Source organism: Budorcas taxicolor, chromosome 11 (assembly GCF_023091745.1).
Source record: "Budorcas taxicolor isolate Tak-1 chromosome 11, Takin1.1, whole genome shotgun sequence".
NCBI lineage: Eukaryota > Metazoa > Chordata > Mammalia > Artiodactyla > Bovidae > Budorcas > Budorcas taxicolor.
The window spans coordinates 107,725,767-107,740,709 of record NC_068920.1 but is presented as its reverse complement, the minus strand read 5'-3'; the positions used below and the strand labels follow the sequence as shown (position 1 = coordinate 107,740,709).

General features: G+C 39.2%; 1 protein-coding gene across 2 annotated transcripts in view; it reads right to left on the bottom strand.

The window, feature by feature from the left end:
• LOC128055258 (E3 ubiquitin-protein ligase RNF103) overlaps positions 1–14,943 on the bottom strand; it is an 88,977-nt gene that overhangs the window by 61,268 nt on the left and 12,766 nt on the right. Inside the window, exons 3-4 of one of the 2 annotated variants that reach the window (XM_052647706.1) lie at positions 14,793–14,908; positions 5,686–7,687 (exon numbers count right to left, since the gene is read on the bottom strand). The exons of the other annotated variant lie outside the window; for it this stretch is intronic. Coding sequence (XP_052503666.1) covers positions 6,112–7,687; positions 14,793–14,908 — 1,692 coding nt within the window. The 3' untranslated portion in view covers positions 5,686–6,111. Of the gene's footprint in view, positions 1–5,685; positions 7,688–14,792; positions 14,909–14,943 lie in introns of those variants that run through there. 2 annotated transcript variants of the gene reach the window in all.

The window sequence follows — 14,943 nt, the reverse complement described above, 5'->3', positions numbered from 1 at the left end:
TAAGTGCTATTAAAGCAAAACATTATATATTAAGATTGGTTACAGTCCACCATGCTCAATACTAACAAATAATTTGAATAATACTGTTTTAAAAGAAAGATATTCCTGTGTTTGGCATTTTAAGGGATGCTTCCTATCCAAGCCTCTGGCAACAAAGCTGGGAGTCAGCTTGAGGCATTTTGTTCCAGAAACCTATTGTTTTTAGCCACTTGGCTCAGGAAATTAGTAAAACTAAATGGAGAGCATTTAAACAATATAACAAAAGTGGTCCTGAAAATATCAGAGTTCTAACTTCCGTTTCGCCGTGTCTGAAACTCTACTACTCTGTCTTTGTGAAAAGACCTCCCCAAACTCCAGATTGTTACCCAGGTGGAAACATGTCACCACACCCTTTATTAACAAATAGATGATGCTCTCAAAGTCCATTCCCAAATGAAAAAAAGTTTGTAGAATTTTACTAAGAGTAGCAACACTGACTAAACATACTAGACAGGTGGTGAAAAGTTTGGTAAAGGGCAAAATTAGAGAAGATTTATAAAATTCAAGCAAATATTCTTTACTGAATTTCTACTCTGGGTCTAACATGTTAGGGATATAGCAATAGATTATAGCATTACTTCTGCCTTCAGGGAGCTTATCATTTTTAAAGGAAGAAAATACTTACACAAGAAGTAGAGAAGACAGAAGAAAAAACTCTTGAGCAGAACACAATTGTGCATCCCACTATTACAGTTAACCAGAGTTCAGTAGTTAGAAAGACTACATACTTGGAATTTTTAATTAAATTCACTAGGTCGCTCTAAGAATTCAAACTTAAAAACACAAAACAGTTACAGTTCAGAGTCTGTCAATCTTGAATATCTTCTTCAATTCTCTTCCTCCAGGAAAACAAAAGCATTGTTTGCTATGCTTCACAATTAAAGGATGAGTCGAGCTTCCGTGGACTAGGCTCCCTTGGTGGCTCAGAGGTAAAGAATCCGCCTGCTAATGCAGGAGACATAGGAGACCTGGGTTTGATCCCTGGGTCGGGAAGATCCCCTGGAGAAGGAAATGGCAACCCACCCCAGTATTCTTGCCTGGGAAATCCCATAGACAGAGGAGCCTGGTGGGCTACAGTCGATAGGGTTGCAGAGCAGGACATGACTGAAGCGACTTAGCATGTACATATGCAACCTTCCCTGAAGACCTGAACTTCTATCAACTATTTACTCCTTGACCTTACTGTAATACTTTAATAGCATGTCTAGCATTCAAAGGTATTACCTCCATTTTATGCCAAGCATGTTGATATATTTAATGAATAGAGCAAGTTCCTACCTTAAAGGAGTTCACCTGAAAAAGACATGTGCGTAGTTTTAATACAATGCAACTAACTAGGACAGGCATATACCAGCTATCTCTGGGACATAAGAAGGGCAGGATTTCCCTGGTGGTCCAGTGGTTAAGACTCTACATTCCCAATGCAGGAGGTGTGAGTTCAATCCCTGGTCGGAGAACAAACATCCCATATGCCAAATGGTGAGGCCTTCAAAAAAAAAAAAAGGGCATATGAGGAAAGGGCAAGGAGAAATGGGGTTGCTCCATTATTTGCAATGGTAAGTTTGATCACTTGAGTAGCGTGACTGCCACCAGAGCTTTCACTGTAAAGATATCTGTGTCTCTTCATAATCCTGGAGGGGAAAGAAAAGATGAATAGGAGATGTAGCATTTCTGGAGAAAGTGGGATCTAGCCAGATAAAGCCTAGAAGAGGGGTGAGAACATTAGGCAGAGGGGACAGATGAGCACCAAGCTGAGAACAAGTAGAGCATGACCCTGAAGAGGCAGGCAGTACAATTACGATATGTGTAAGTTAGGCCAGGGCCTTGTAAGCCAGTGGTAAGGAGACTGGTTTATCTTCTAGGTTAATACTACTGAACATATTGCAAAGATTACAACTTGCTGGAGGTTTAGGTAATAGTATTTTTTAAGCAATAAAGTACTTTTTAAAACAAGGTATGTACATTGTTTCTTAGACTTGCTATTGCATATTTAATAGACTTCAGTAGCGTAAACATAACTTTTTTTAAAACATAACTTTTATATGCACTGGGAAACCAAGTAATTCCTATGACTGGCTTTACTGCCATACTTGCTTTATTGCAGTGAACTCGTACCAAACTTGCAATATTTCCAAGGTGTGCCTGTGGTCTCCAAAAGTGTGGTGTGTCCTGGGATGCTGGAGGAGAAATTTCAATTATCTTTTAAAATATCTATGGTAGTGGTGGTGATTTAGTTGGCAAGTTGTATCCGACTTGTGACCCCATGGACTGTAGCCCACCAGGTTCCCCTATCCATGAGGTTTTCCAGGCAAGAATACTGGAATGGGTTGCCACTTCCTTTTCCATAAAATACATTTCATAATGGACAATATTATATGTATGAATTGAAATCAGGACCATAAGAGGAAGACTAGGGGATAGAGAGAGAGAAGGAAGAGCTGCTTTCAGACTCACTAATTACGGACTGGTTCCAAATAGGAAAAGGAGTACATCAAGGCTGTATATTGTCACCCTGCTTATTTAACTTCTACGCAGAGTACATCATGAGAAAGGCTGCGCTGGAAAAAGCAAAAGCTGGAATCAAGATTGCTGGGAGAAATATCAATAACCTCAGATATGCAGATGACACCACCCTTATGGCAGAAAGTGAAGAGGAACTAAAATGCCTTTTGATGAAAATGAAAGAAGAGAGTGAAAAGGTTGGCTTAAAGCTCAACATTCAGAAAACGAAGATCATGGCATCTGGTCCCATCACTGCATGGTGAATAGATGGGGAAACAGTGGAAACAGTGTCAGACTTTATCTTTTTGGGCTCCAAAATCACTGCAGATGGTGACTGCAGCCATGAAATTAAAAGACACTTACTCCTTGGAAGGAAAATTATGACCAACCTAGACAGCATATTAAAAAGCAGAGAAATTACTTTGCCAACAAAGGTCCATCTAGTCAAAGCTATGGTTTTTCCAGTGGTCATGTATGGATGTGAGAGCTGGACTGCGAAGAAAACTGAGCACCGAAGAATTGATGCTTTTGAACTGTGGTGTTGGAGAAGACTCTTGAGAGTCCCTTGGACTGCAAGGAGACCCAACCAGTCCATCCTAAAGGAGATTGGTCCTGGGTGTTCATTGGAAGGACTGATGCTAAAGCTGAAACTCCAATACTTTGGCCACCTCATGTGAAGAGCTGACTCATCGGAAAAGACTCTGATGCAGGGAGGGATTGGGGGCAGGAGGAGAAGGGGATGACAGAGGATGAGATGGCTGGATGGCATCACCGACTATGGACATGAGTTTGGGTAAACTCTGGTAGTTGGTGATGGACAGGGAGGCCTGGCGTGCTGCGATTCATGGGGTCACAAAGAGTTAGACATGACTGAGCGACTGAACTGAATTGAATTACTTAAGAGCATTCAGAAGGAGCTGTTCAGCAGAGAGCTATACATGAAACTGAAGATCTGGTGAGGGGTCTTTGCCTGAACATGGTGATTTGGGACATCTGCTGAAAACACCAGAGAGAAAAGAACACTGGACCAATGGCAGAACTCTAGGAAACATTTACAGTAACGTTATTTTCTTTTCCAAAAGGAAAATAAGAGCACAAGGAGCAGTGCTTATACTCTTATTTAAAAATTTTAAAAAGCTTCTGAATATTAATACAAAATTAGTAACTGCTATTCCTTACTATTCCCATTCCTGTATGAAAATGAGGCTCAGTGCACCATGAAGGGAAAAGAATGTTTCTGCTAATGACCAGCAGCAATTCAGAAAGAGAAAATTTAATTTTCTTACCATTTTGAGGGACAGAAGGTAAAGGATATTAAAAAGTCCCCCATGAAATTTGGATGTTTTGAAGAAATGACTTACTACAGGGTTGGGCCAGGGAAACTACAAAGTGAGTCTGGAATATCTTGTGTCCAAAAGCAACGAAGTGTTTCAAGATTGAAAGGGATGTCAACAGGACATAAGAACGAGCTTAGAGGGGCTCCCGCTTACCAAATTTGGAATGATTTGTGCATCAAAAAGAATAATGAATTTTAACACACTGAATATAAAAGGAATCTTGATCTACAGTGACATTTCAAAGTATGAGATGAAAAAATAGAAAGCTCCTCTATACACACACAAAAAAATGCCACTATTAAATGCAGAATGAAGGACAGAATTTAAAAATCTCCATGTCACAACTCCTATTTAGTAACAGATTCAGGCCAATAATCATCAACAGATGTTAAAACCATTAGGTTAAATGTTGATGAAGAACAGGATACTCACACGGCCTCACAGATTCCTTCTTAATTATCAAGGGGAAAATACCTTACATTGCAAAGATAAAGCAGATATTACCTGAGCAAATTCAGCATCACCAACAACGGAATGAACTGACATCATGCACTCCTGATGTTATACAAATGAGAAATAGAAACCACCTAGGGAAAGTTCTTTCATCTAATTATGAAGAAACACTCAAGACAAATCTGGAAACGTGGAACACTCCATAAGACAACTAGCCTGTACTCTGCAAAAATGTCAGAAAAGACTTAAAAAGTGTGTGTGGGGGGTGGGGAGGGGGGAGGGGGGAGGGCAGGGTGACTGCTCTAGAGAAATGAATGAAAGAAAAGAGACTAAACCCAATGCATAAACCCTGTCTGAGTTCCCAATGAAAACAAAACAGAAACATATAAAGATACAGAATGTTTGGGGAGCAACTGGGGAGTATGAATTGTGTACCAGACATTATTAAATCAACATTACATTTCCTGGGTGTGATGATGGTGTGGTGGATGTGTAAAAAATGTCCCTGTACTTAGGAGACACATGATGATACATTTAACGGTATGGAAGCATCATGATGACTGAAATTTATTCTCAAAGGAATCAGGAAAAAAAAAGAGAAAAGAAAAAAGATTATAGACATAGAGGAGATAAAGAAAATGTAACAAGATGTAAACACCTGGTGAATGAGACAAATGAATGTTCACTGTACTATGTTTCCAATTTCTCTATAGTTAAAAAAAAATTTCAAAATAAAAAGTCAGGAAAAATATATCAAGTAATCTATGTGTGTCTAGTATGCTATAGCTGATTTTGTTTACTTGAATATACTTGTGCTAAGCTGCTAAGTCACTTCAGTCATGTCCGACTCTGTGCGACCCCATAGACAGGCAGCCCACCAGGCTCCCCCGTCCCTGGGATTCTCCAGGCAAGAACACTGGAGTGGGTTGCCATTTCCTTCTCCAATGCATGAGAGTGAAAAGTCAAAGTGAATTCACTCAGTCGTGTCCGACTCTTAGCGACCCCACGGGCTGCAGCCCACCAGGCTCCTCCATCCATGGGATTCTCCAGGCAAGAGTACTGGAGTGGGCTGCCATTGCCTTCTCCGAATATACTCGTAAATGATTTAATACTTTTAAAAACACCCACCATGAAATTTCTTCCCATCAAAGCTAACCAAGGAGGACTAATACCACCTCTGGCCAGTGTCAGCAACATAATCTGTCTCCTCCACCACCCACCTCCACCACATGAATCAAGAACCATATCTGACTCAACTGTGAAATTAGCAAACAAGCAAAACACTTAGAGCACTCAGCCACCTTATCAAAAATAATTTAACATTAGAAAAGCTGTAATCTTCTGGTTTTAAAATAATTTATTTCATAGGTCTGTTTTAATTTCATGTCTCAGAGCATACATTATTTAACCAAGAGGTGCTGGACAGAAATTGTAAAAAGGAAGGAAACATTTAGGGTAAGAAACTGCCTCAATTCCATTAGAATTTGATCCTACCTTGTAAAGTCTTGCGAGGATAAATTTCTATCATACTTCCTTTGTGCTTACAAAAGAACATTAACTTCTGAATTTTCAATGTTGTAAATAAAAATTTTTACAATTAAGTATGCATTCAAATTGACACACAAGGCAACCAAATAATTGTCATCAACATTAGCATAATGTGTATTTCCTGTCACTGCACTAACATTAAACTAAACGTCAAACCACAAAAACATTGTGACTAACATTAAAAAGGCAGGCTGTAAGATACGCAAAGCTTATAAGGACAAATTGCACATGGTTAAGATGGGAAGTCATTTGACAAGGGCTGGTGTTGTGCATATGGCTGCTTTTTTTTATAAGAAGGCCACCGGCAGACAGGGCAACAGTGTCGGCCCCCAGCTAACCACATCACAATGCAATTCTGATGGAACACATGACCACAAGGCAACCCCATTAGCAAACATCCATTTTCAAAATTCTCTAGGCATACAACACATTCAGTACAGTGCAACATATCAGCAGGCCAAATTAACCAATCAGGTTCCATATCTTCATTAGCGCTATATGATCCATAGGACCGCCCCTTCCTTTCATAAGGGCTGGTCTGACAATATTTATTGGCACAGGAACAAGCCTCAGCATCACAGTGACTTGCTCTTCCTGGAGAACTGTGAATGATGCTCAGTTTATCTTCAAATACTTCCTTCTCACTGCTCAAAGTGTCCGTGCTCTCACTGTCTGAGTCATTCTCAATATCTTGAGAACCCTCCGACATTTCTTCTTCAGACTGGACTCCAAGACATTTAAATCGCCACATCGGCAAGTTTTTTATATAATCAGTCGGTATCAGGGGGTGAAGCCAAAGATCAGGGAAAGCTAATCGCTCCAAGAACAAGTCAGGGTCTTCATCCCAATCAGATTCTACAGGAAAGTTCTGGAAAGAAGCAATCGGGTGGAAGAGGTAGCTGGTGTACCAGTCCCATAGACTTGATAACCATTCTAAGTTATTGGCATTGACTTCGTCATTGTTGATGTTGCGCCGTCTCTTCTTCTCAAAGTAATCGATTAGTAAACCATGTCCAAGGTACGTACTAAGAAACAAGGCTGGGTGTGAGGAATAAAACATCCAGTCTGCCCTTACCCATGAAGCCAATGTGGTGGTATTGGAATATCTCAACAATTTTAAGCTATATTCATAAAAGCTATCTAAGTAAGGGAGCTGTAAAAAGCCCAACACAGGTAGCCAGGAGATAATTAATAGAGAATTATAGGTCCCTAAAGTGCTTATGAGAACCACAAATCGCTTGATGGTAGCTCCTTGTGTGATAAATAAGTCCATCCAAGCCATAAGGTTAACAAGAACCAAGCTCAAAACGAACAAATCATTTACTTCAGGTTGTAAGGAGCGCAAAAATGAATCCATGGCCTGAAGAGATATATACTCGCCTGTGTGGTTTCCGTATCTGTAAATTCCTTCGGGAGTTCTAAGTATGTATGATGGCATGTTATAGACACCGATATCTGTCATATAACTCTTGTTGTCCCACTTTTCCACATTTACAAAAATAAACTCAACTCTTCCAGTAAACTTTATGCTTAGTGCAGAGAAAAAAGCTGGCGGTTGGTCCAGGTTTGCAAATAGGTATATTTTTACCCAATATTGATCACTTTTATTCCATTCTTCTTTCAAGCGTTCAGCATTATAAATGGTTTTGATCCGAGAAGCTGCGTGAGCAGTTATCCACTTAAAAATGTGCTCTACTTCTATCTTGCGCCCACTGTACTCCTTAAGCATGACTTTCCCTTTGGAAGTACTCGTTTGTGGAACAGACATAATGAGTGTGGATCGAACCCAGCCTCTTCTCCTGCAGTATCTGTAAGAGAGGGAACTGTAAGTAAACAGCAAGGCTGCTAGATGAGCTAGATTGCTTATCTTCCCTGTTGTACAGTTTGTCTTTCCCTGATAATTTGCATAGCCCTTGAAAGATACCCTCTCCCCCAAAACAAATAACCTGTAAACAATCAAAAGTAGTACCAATACCTGGCAGCTGTATAAGAGGAAAAGCAAAGCTTTTTATCACCGTTTTGTTTTTATCTCTGTTTCTCCCTTTCTCTCTTTTTTTTTTTTCAAACAAAAACCTTAGAGCTTAAAACGCCTTAGAGTCAAGGGAACTGACACATACTTCCAGCATCTATTATGAACCTACTAATGCAATGTTGGAGAAGACTCTTGAGAGTCCCTTGGACAAGGAAATAAAATCAGTCAATCCTAAAGGAAATTAACCCTGAATTTTCATTGGAAGGACTGATGCTGAAGCTGAAGCCCCAGTACTTTGGCCACCTGATGTGAGGAGCCAACTCATTGGAAAAGACCCTAATGTTGGGAAAGATTGAGGGGAGAAGGAGATGGGTGCAACAGAGGATGAGATGGCTGGATGGCATCACCGAATCAATGGACATGAGTTTGAGCAAACTTCAGGAGAGAGTGAAGGACAGGGAAGCCTGGAGTACTGCAGTCCATGGAGTCGCAAAGAGTCAGATATGACTTAGAGACTAACCAACAACAATGCATTATGTGTTGGTAAGATCCAAAATATAATAGGAAAATGATTCCTGTTCACAAAGAATTTAAAATCCTATTAAGGAGACAAAAGAATAAAACTATATACCCTACCACTAAATAATGTAAATGAAGTTCAAACAAAGGGACTTTCATTGGGAGTTTGAGTTGGTGAAGATTTCATGAAAGGTTTGGGAACTGAACTAGGTCTTGAAGAATGGTTAGATTCAGGTGGGCAAAGAAGAGAGAAGGAAATGGATTATCTTGTACGCTGAGTCCCTGACTTGAATGCAAGTTCCTGAGGGTAGGAGCCATGCTGCACACACTTATTAACCCAAGCACCCACCACATGCCTGATGCACACAAACACTATCACAGAGAAATCTGCACAAAAGCTCAACAAGTAAAGAGCAAGTCCTGTGTTTTTTATACTCACTCATCTCTTTAATGGGGACCATGAAGAGGAGTATTTAACATAGAGGAAACAAAGATAGTAACTTTTCAGATTAAGAAGAGATTCAGGAAAAAAGGATATTATTGGAAAACTGGTGAAACTGGAATAAAATCTGTAACGTCAGTTCAGTTCAGTTCTGTCGCTCAGTTGTGTCCAACTCTTTGTGACCCCATGAATCGCAGCACGCCAGGCCTCCCTATCCATCACCATCTCCCAGAGTTCACTCAGACTCACGTCCATCGAGTCAGTGATGCCATCCAGCCATCTCATCCTCTGTCATCCCCTTCTCCTCCTGCCCCCAATCCCTCCCAGCATCAGAGTCTTTTCCAATGAGTCAACACTTCGCATGAGGTGGCCAAAGTACTGGAGCTTCAGCTTTAGCATCATTCCTTCCAAAGAGATCCCAGGGTTGATCTCCTTCAGAATGGACTGGTTGGATCTCCTTGCAGTCCAAGGGACTCTCAAGAGTCTTCTCCAACACCACAGTTCAGAAGCATCAATTGTTCAGCGCTCAGCCTTCCTCACAGTCCAACTCTCACATCCATACATGACCACAGGGAAAACCATAGCCTTGACTAGACGGACCTTAGTCGGCAAAGTAATATCTCTGTTTTTGAATATACTATCTAGGTTGGTCATAACTTTTCTTCCAAAGAGTAAGCATCTTTTAATTTTGGTAAAATGGCATTGTACCAGTGTTAATTTCTTTAAACCATTATGCCATGGTTATGTAAATACTAACTAAACTTGGTGAAAGATTATATATGGCAACTCTATACTATCTTTATCACTCTTCTGTAAGTATAAAATTGCTTAAAAAAGATTCAGTTCAAGGATGACTCCCATTTTAGAACAGAGTAAATATAGAAGAATTTAAAATTAAATCATTTGTTTAGCTTTATCCAATGGGGTCATGACTCTAATCCTCTTGGAAATGAACATGGTCTTGCTATAAAATTTGTGACAAACCTCTCCTTCTAAAAAAAAAAACTAAAAGATGAATGAAAGGAGATACCAGAAAATGAAAACAGCTGCTATATTGCAGTGGAGAGATAATCAGTGAAACAGTTTCCTTCTTTTTTAAAAAAAGTCTTTCCTAAAAACCTACCATGTGGAGTTTTACGACATATGAATTTACCTCAGTAAAGTTGGAAAAAACAAAATCTACTAGGTGGATACATTTTGTTCACTACAAATTTGTAAATGAATGGTAAAAAGTATTTACTTTTTTATTGTGCTATTCAGAATACTAAAGTGAAAATCATAAATATTATGCTTTACTTAGTAAGCATAGATTGTTGCTGCTGCTACTGCTAAGTCACTTCAGTCGTGTCTGACTCTGTGTGACCCCATAGACGGCAGCCCACCAGGCTCCCCCGTCCCTGGGATTCTCCAGGCAAGAACACTGGAGTGGGTTGCCATTTCCTTCTGCAATGCATGAAAGTGAAAAGTCAAAGTGAAGTCGCTCAGTCGTGCCTGACTCTTAGCGACCCCATGGACTGCAGCCTACCAGGCTTCTCCGTCCATGGGATTTTCCAGGCAAGAGTACTGGAGTGGGTTGCCATTGCCTACATTTAATTAAATTACATAAGCATATTACACATTTATATGATCAGATTAAGAGAGAAAGAAGTCTTGATATACGTGGCACATGGTTTTATGATGACAATATCAATTTTACCTCAGGATTTCATGATACAACTTAAGTGAAGACAGCATGTTATGTCACAAAGACAAGATTAGTAATGACTCTGGGAAACTATCCGGGTGACTCAGGATTAGCAACCACAACTCAGCTTGTCATTTAGTAGATTTACTTCCTTAATAACACAGATACCATTAATATCAATACAACTTTAATTGAAATGGTCTGAAAATTATATACTCCTACAGAATAAAATAGCTTCTACTTTGTGTCTTTGTTCAATGAAAAATAATAATTCACTGACATGAATGCCAGTTTTTCTTCCACCCCCACCCCCACCAAAACCACAAGTGAACTCCATATAGATAGTTGTCTTATTTACATCCTAATTATCTAACTTGCTTTATGTTTTTAATTGTATGGGATAGTTGAGATGACACATTTCTACTCTTAGTCATTCTTTTCATCTTTCTATAACCACCTTAGAGAATATTTGGCTTTTCTGATTTGTGTCAGAAGTTAAATTATAGTCTTTCTGACAGAAAATTTTATCCCATAAAACAGGCAAAGTCTTAGTTCATATACTTCTTCATGGAAGAAAACAAATGCACTATGTACTTTCTTTTCAGTTCAGAGATAAGTGACATTGATAGTTTTAAGGTTTATCACTGCAGAAGAACTTAAGAGTACCTAGGACAATAAGATTTTGTTTGTCATCATGTATCTTTTAGATTAAATCATGTTTTCTAGACTTGAAATCCAACACACGAAGTATATCATATCAATCTTAAAACCCAACTGTTAAACAGAAAATAAGACTAATGCTCATATTATTTTTTAATAATGTTATATTGCCATATATCCATATAAAAACTTCTTACTGATTCAAAAAAACTTTTTAAAGTGACAACATCACAAAAATATCCTCCCGTTCTTAAACTTTTTGAGATCTCTTAGACAATTTGAAGACTAAAAAGGATAAAAAAATGGCTACTGAGTTTTGGTATTTAGTGTGCCACTCTGGTATGGCACCTTATATTTTAAAAAGGAACACTGAAAAAAAATAAAAAGAACCTTTGGTATTGTTTATAAGCTGTTGTTTCTTCAGACAAGGTCACTGTCTTCCCTGGCCTTCCTGTCCCATTCACCAGTCTCCTCCTTCCTTTCCCTTCCCTGCTTATTCCATGGGTCCCCACCCATAACTGTTTCACCATAAGCCCTCCTGGCCGGTTTATCACTCAACTCCTGTAATTCCAGGGTCCTCCATCCACTCTCTACTATCCCTGCCCTGCCTCTCCGACCTCTTAAAGATAAATATCCCACCTCACTTTCTACTTTCTCCAAAGATGGGGGAATAAAAGAGTAGAGAATAGACCTGGCAGGGAAAAGCTCCCTGAGACAGATCACTAGGTTGGGGAATGAAAGGAACTGAGGCCAGGTAAGATGGCTGTGTGGGAAAGAAATGAAAACTGCTGGCCATGGATAGAGTCAGATGCTGCACAGAGTGGCGGTTTGAATGTTCTTAAGGGGAGCCAATTGGGTCAGGAAAGTACTACTCTACAGTGGGCCCAACATGTCAGAGGAGGCTGTGCCTGAGGCCGCCCCAGAGAAAAAACTACAGTCAAAGAAAGCAACACAGGCAGTAGGGGATAGAGTTTTGCTGATTTTAAAAATCTGAGATCAGGATGATGAAACTATTCAACATATTAAAATGCTTGCTGAATAACACTATTCCCTGCCCAGTTACACCTTGCACTGACATTCTGAACACTTTCTATTATCTCCCTCTTTTGTTCTTCTGTATCTCTATAGTCCTCAAAAAAAAAAAAAGAAAGAAAATGACCCTGACTAAGCACACCATCTATGGCAAGAACAGACTTTCCAAATAAATGGACATGAACATGACAATATTGAAACAGATATAAATAACTCTGCATCAAGATCTTTATCTTTGTGATAAGACTAGAGAAGATGATGTAAAAATGTCTCTTTAATAACAAAAAATGATAGCTGCAGTTAGCAAAAAAGAAAAAGTTGCTCAAAAAGGGTCTCTTCCATCATAAATGGGCTTCCTTGGTGGCTCAGCAGTAAAGAATCTGCCTGTAATGCAGGAGCCACAAGACCGAGGGCTCGGTCAGGAAGATCCCCTAGAGGAGGGCATGGCTACCCACTCCAGCACTCTTGCCTGGAGAATCCCATGGACAGATAGTCAGTCATGTCTGACTCTTTGCAACCCTATGGACTGTAGCCCTCCATGATAAATAAGAGGTGGGATTATCTGAAGATCAAGATGAAGGATTCAACAGAAATTTAAAGGTTGCTTATATGTTTCTCTTTACCATTCCTCAGCTGGTATAAAATCAAATAGGGATTTTCAAAAGAAAAGCTAGAAAATTTTGTACTAAATTTGGACTCAATTATGACACTTCCGTGGAGAAGGAAATGGCAACCCACTTCAGTATTCTTGCCTGGAGAATCCCATGGACGGAGGAGCCTGGTAGGCTACAGTCCATGGAGTCGCTAAGAGTCGGACATGACTGAGCGAATTCACTCTCAGGCATTGGAGAAGGAAATGGCAACCCACTCTAGTGTTCCTGCCTGGAGAATCCCAGGGATGGGGGAGCCTGGTGGGCTGCCGTCTATGGGGTCGCACCGAGACATGACTGAAGCGACTTAGCAGCATGACACTTCTGACGCATTTTCCTTTACAAGATTATATTAAAAATCAATATACTATTTCCTTCAGGTTTTCATGCTTAACAGATTATTTTCACTTTATACTCTGCTTAGTTTCATTTTGAGTTCTCTATTAATGTTATCTAAGAATTTATATTAGACTGAAATGTGTTTAAACTTTATATTTTTGTATATTTGTTTTTACTTGATATTTTCTAATGTATTTAAAAGTTATAGTATTTAAATGCACTATTTAGTTTATTGACTTAAAAAAAATTCTGAATACTTTTCAATAAATTAGCTATGTTAAGTACTGACTTTTGGCATTATCTCAAAAAAAATCAATATATTAGAACTATCATTCATTCTGGTATTGCAATCACTAGTGGGGTTGGGGGGAGATCTTTCACCTATACTCTATTTGGGAATGATGGAATAAGACCAAGTGCAATTGTGTTTGGTAAACAAAAGCTAGAAATAAGAATGATTTCCTTTTTATAAGAACATGAACACTCAGGCTATCATGGACATTTAAACCAAAGGCATCACAACACAATCAAGATTCTGTGGTAAAGGTGAGAAGGGGAGCTTTGTGGGTAAATGAGATTACATGTGAGTGAGGAGACAAAACAACATCCCTTTTTAACCTCACCTTTTAAGGGGTCCTCCTCCCACAGGTCTCAGCCTATGTTACAAGTGAGCAAAACAAGGACAGTGAGGAAAATCAAAGCAAACATGAGCCTGAAGGAGAAGGGTGGGAGAATCTGAGATTAAGCAGTAGTGGAGGCAGGTTTTCTTCAGCCAATGGGTCTCCCACTGTGACCACATAAAAGGGACATAGGTAAGTCAGGCGTGTCTACCTACATTAGAAACTATCTAACATGGGGGTTTCTATGTACATACGCTATGCCCTGTCCTCAGCACTAAACAGAACATGCTGTACATGCTAATCCTTCATTAAATACTTATTGAATGGATAATTAAATAAACTAATTCAAGTTATACCTTGGAGGCACTAGAAATTCAAATAAAACGCATTTTGAAGAACAATGGGATAGTAAAACAAAATAATGTGACAGACTAAATACTGGAAATGATGACAAAAAGAGAAAGAAAAATGCCTGCAAAGATTCCTGTCTGAGAAAATGAAAAAAAGAAACACTAAAGGACAGAAAAAGGCAGAAAGGACATGATTTACTAAAGAAAAAGATGAACATGAATTTGAACACTAGGCTTAGGGAACATATTCCATCTGGGTTACTCGTAGGGCAGATGGAAACGAGTGTCAAAATGCAAATTAGAAGTTCGAATTAAGGAAGATTTAGATCAGCACAAAGGTGTCATCTAAAGCCATAAATGTACTGAAGTCCCTTTGGGAAATAAAATTGAAACAAAAAAGACCAAAGACATACTCTAAAGAGTCACCCTGTTAGAAACAGCACAGAAGAACCAGATAAAAAGAGATCTGAAAGAAAGCAAATAACCGCCAGTTATCAAAAACTATTAATCAAGCACCCGTGTAACTAACACTGTGCTAAGCATGCTAATTAATTTTCAGTTTAAACAGCCTTCTAATACCACTGTCTTTATTACATTAAAAACTTCTGGTCAGAACTCAAATTCTAAGAACTGCCATCAACTTACCTGGGGTCACTGGAGCAGTTAAACGTGCCTGTACGTATTCCAAATCTCGACACCTTTTTCACCATTTTCTCCCAGTGGATTTTACCCACCAAAGGACTTCTGTCATTTGCGATGACCTATTCCCAAGAAGGAAAACAGAAACTTTAATCAC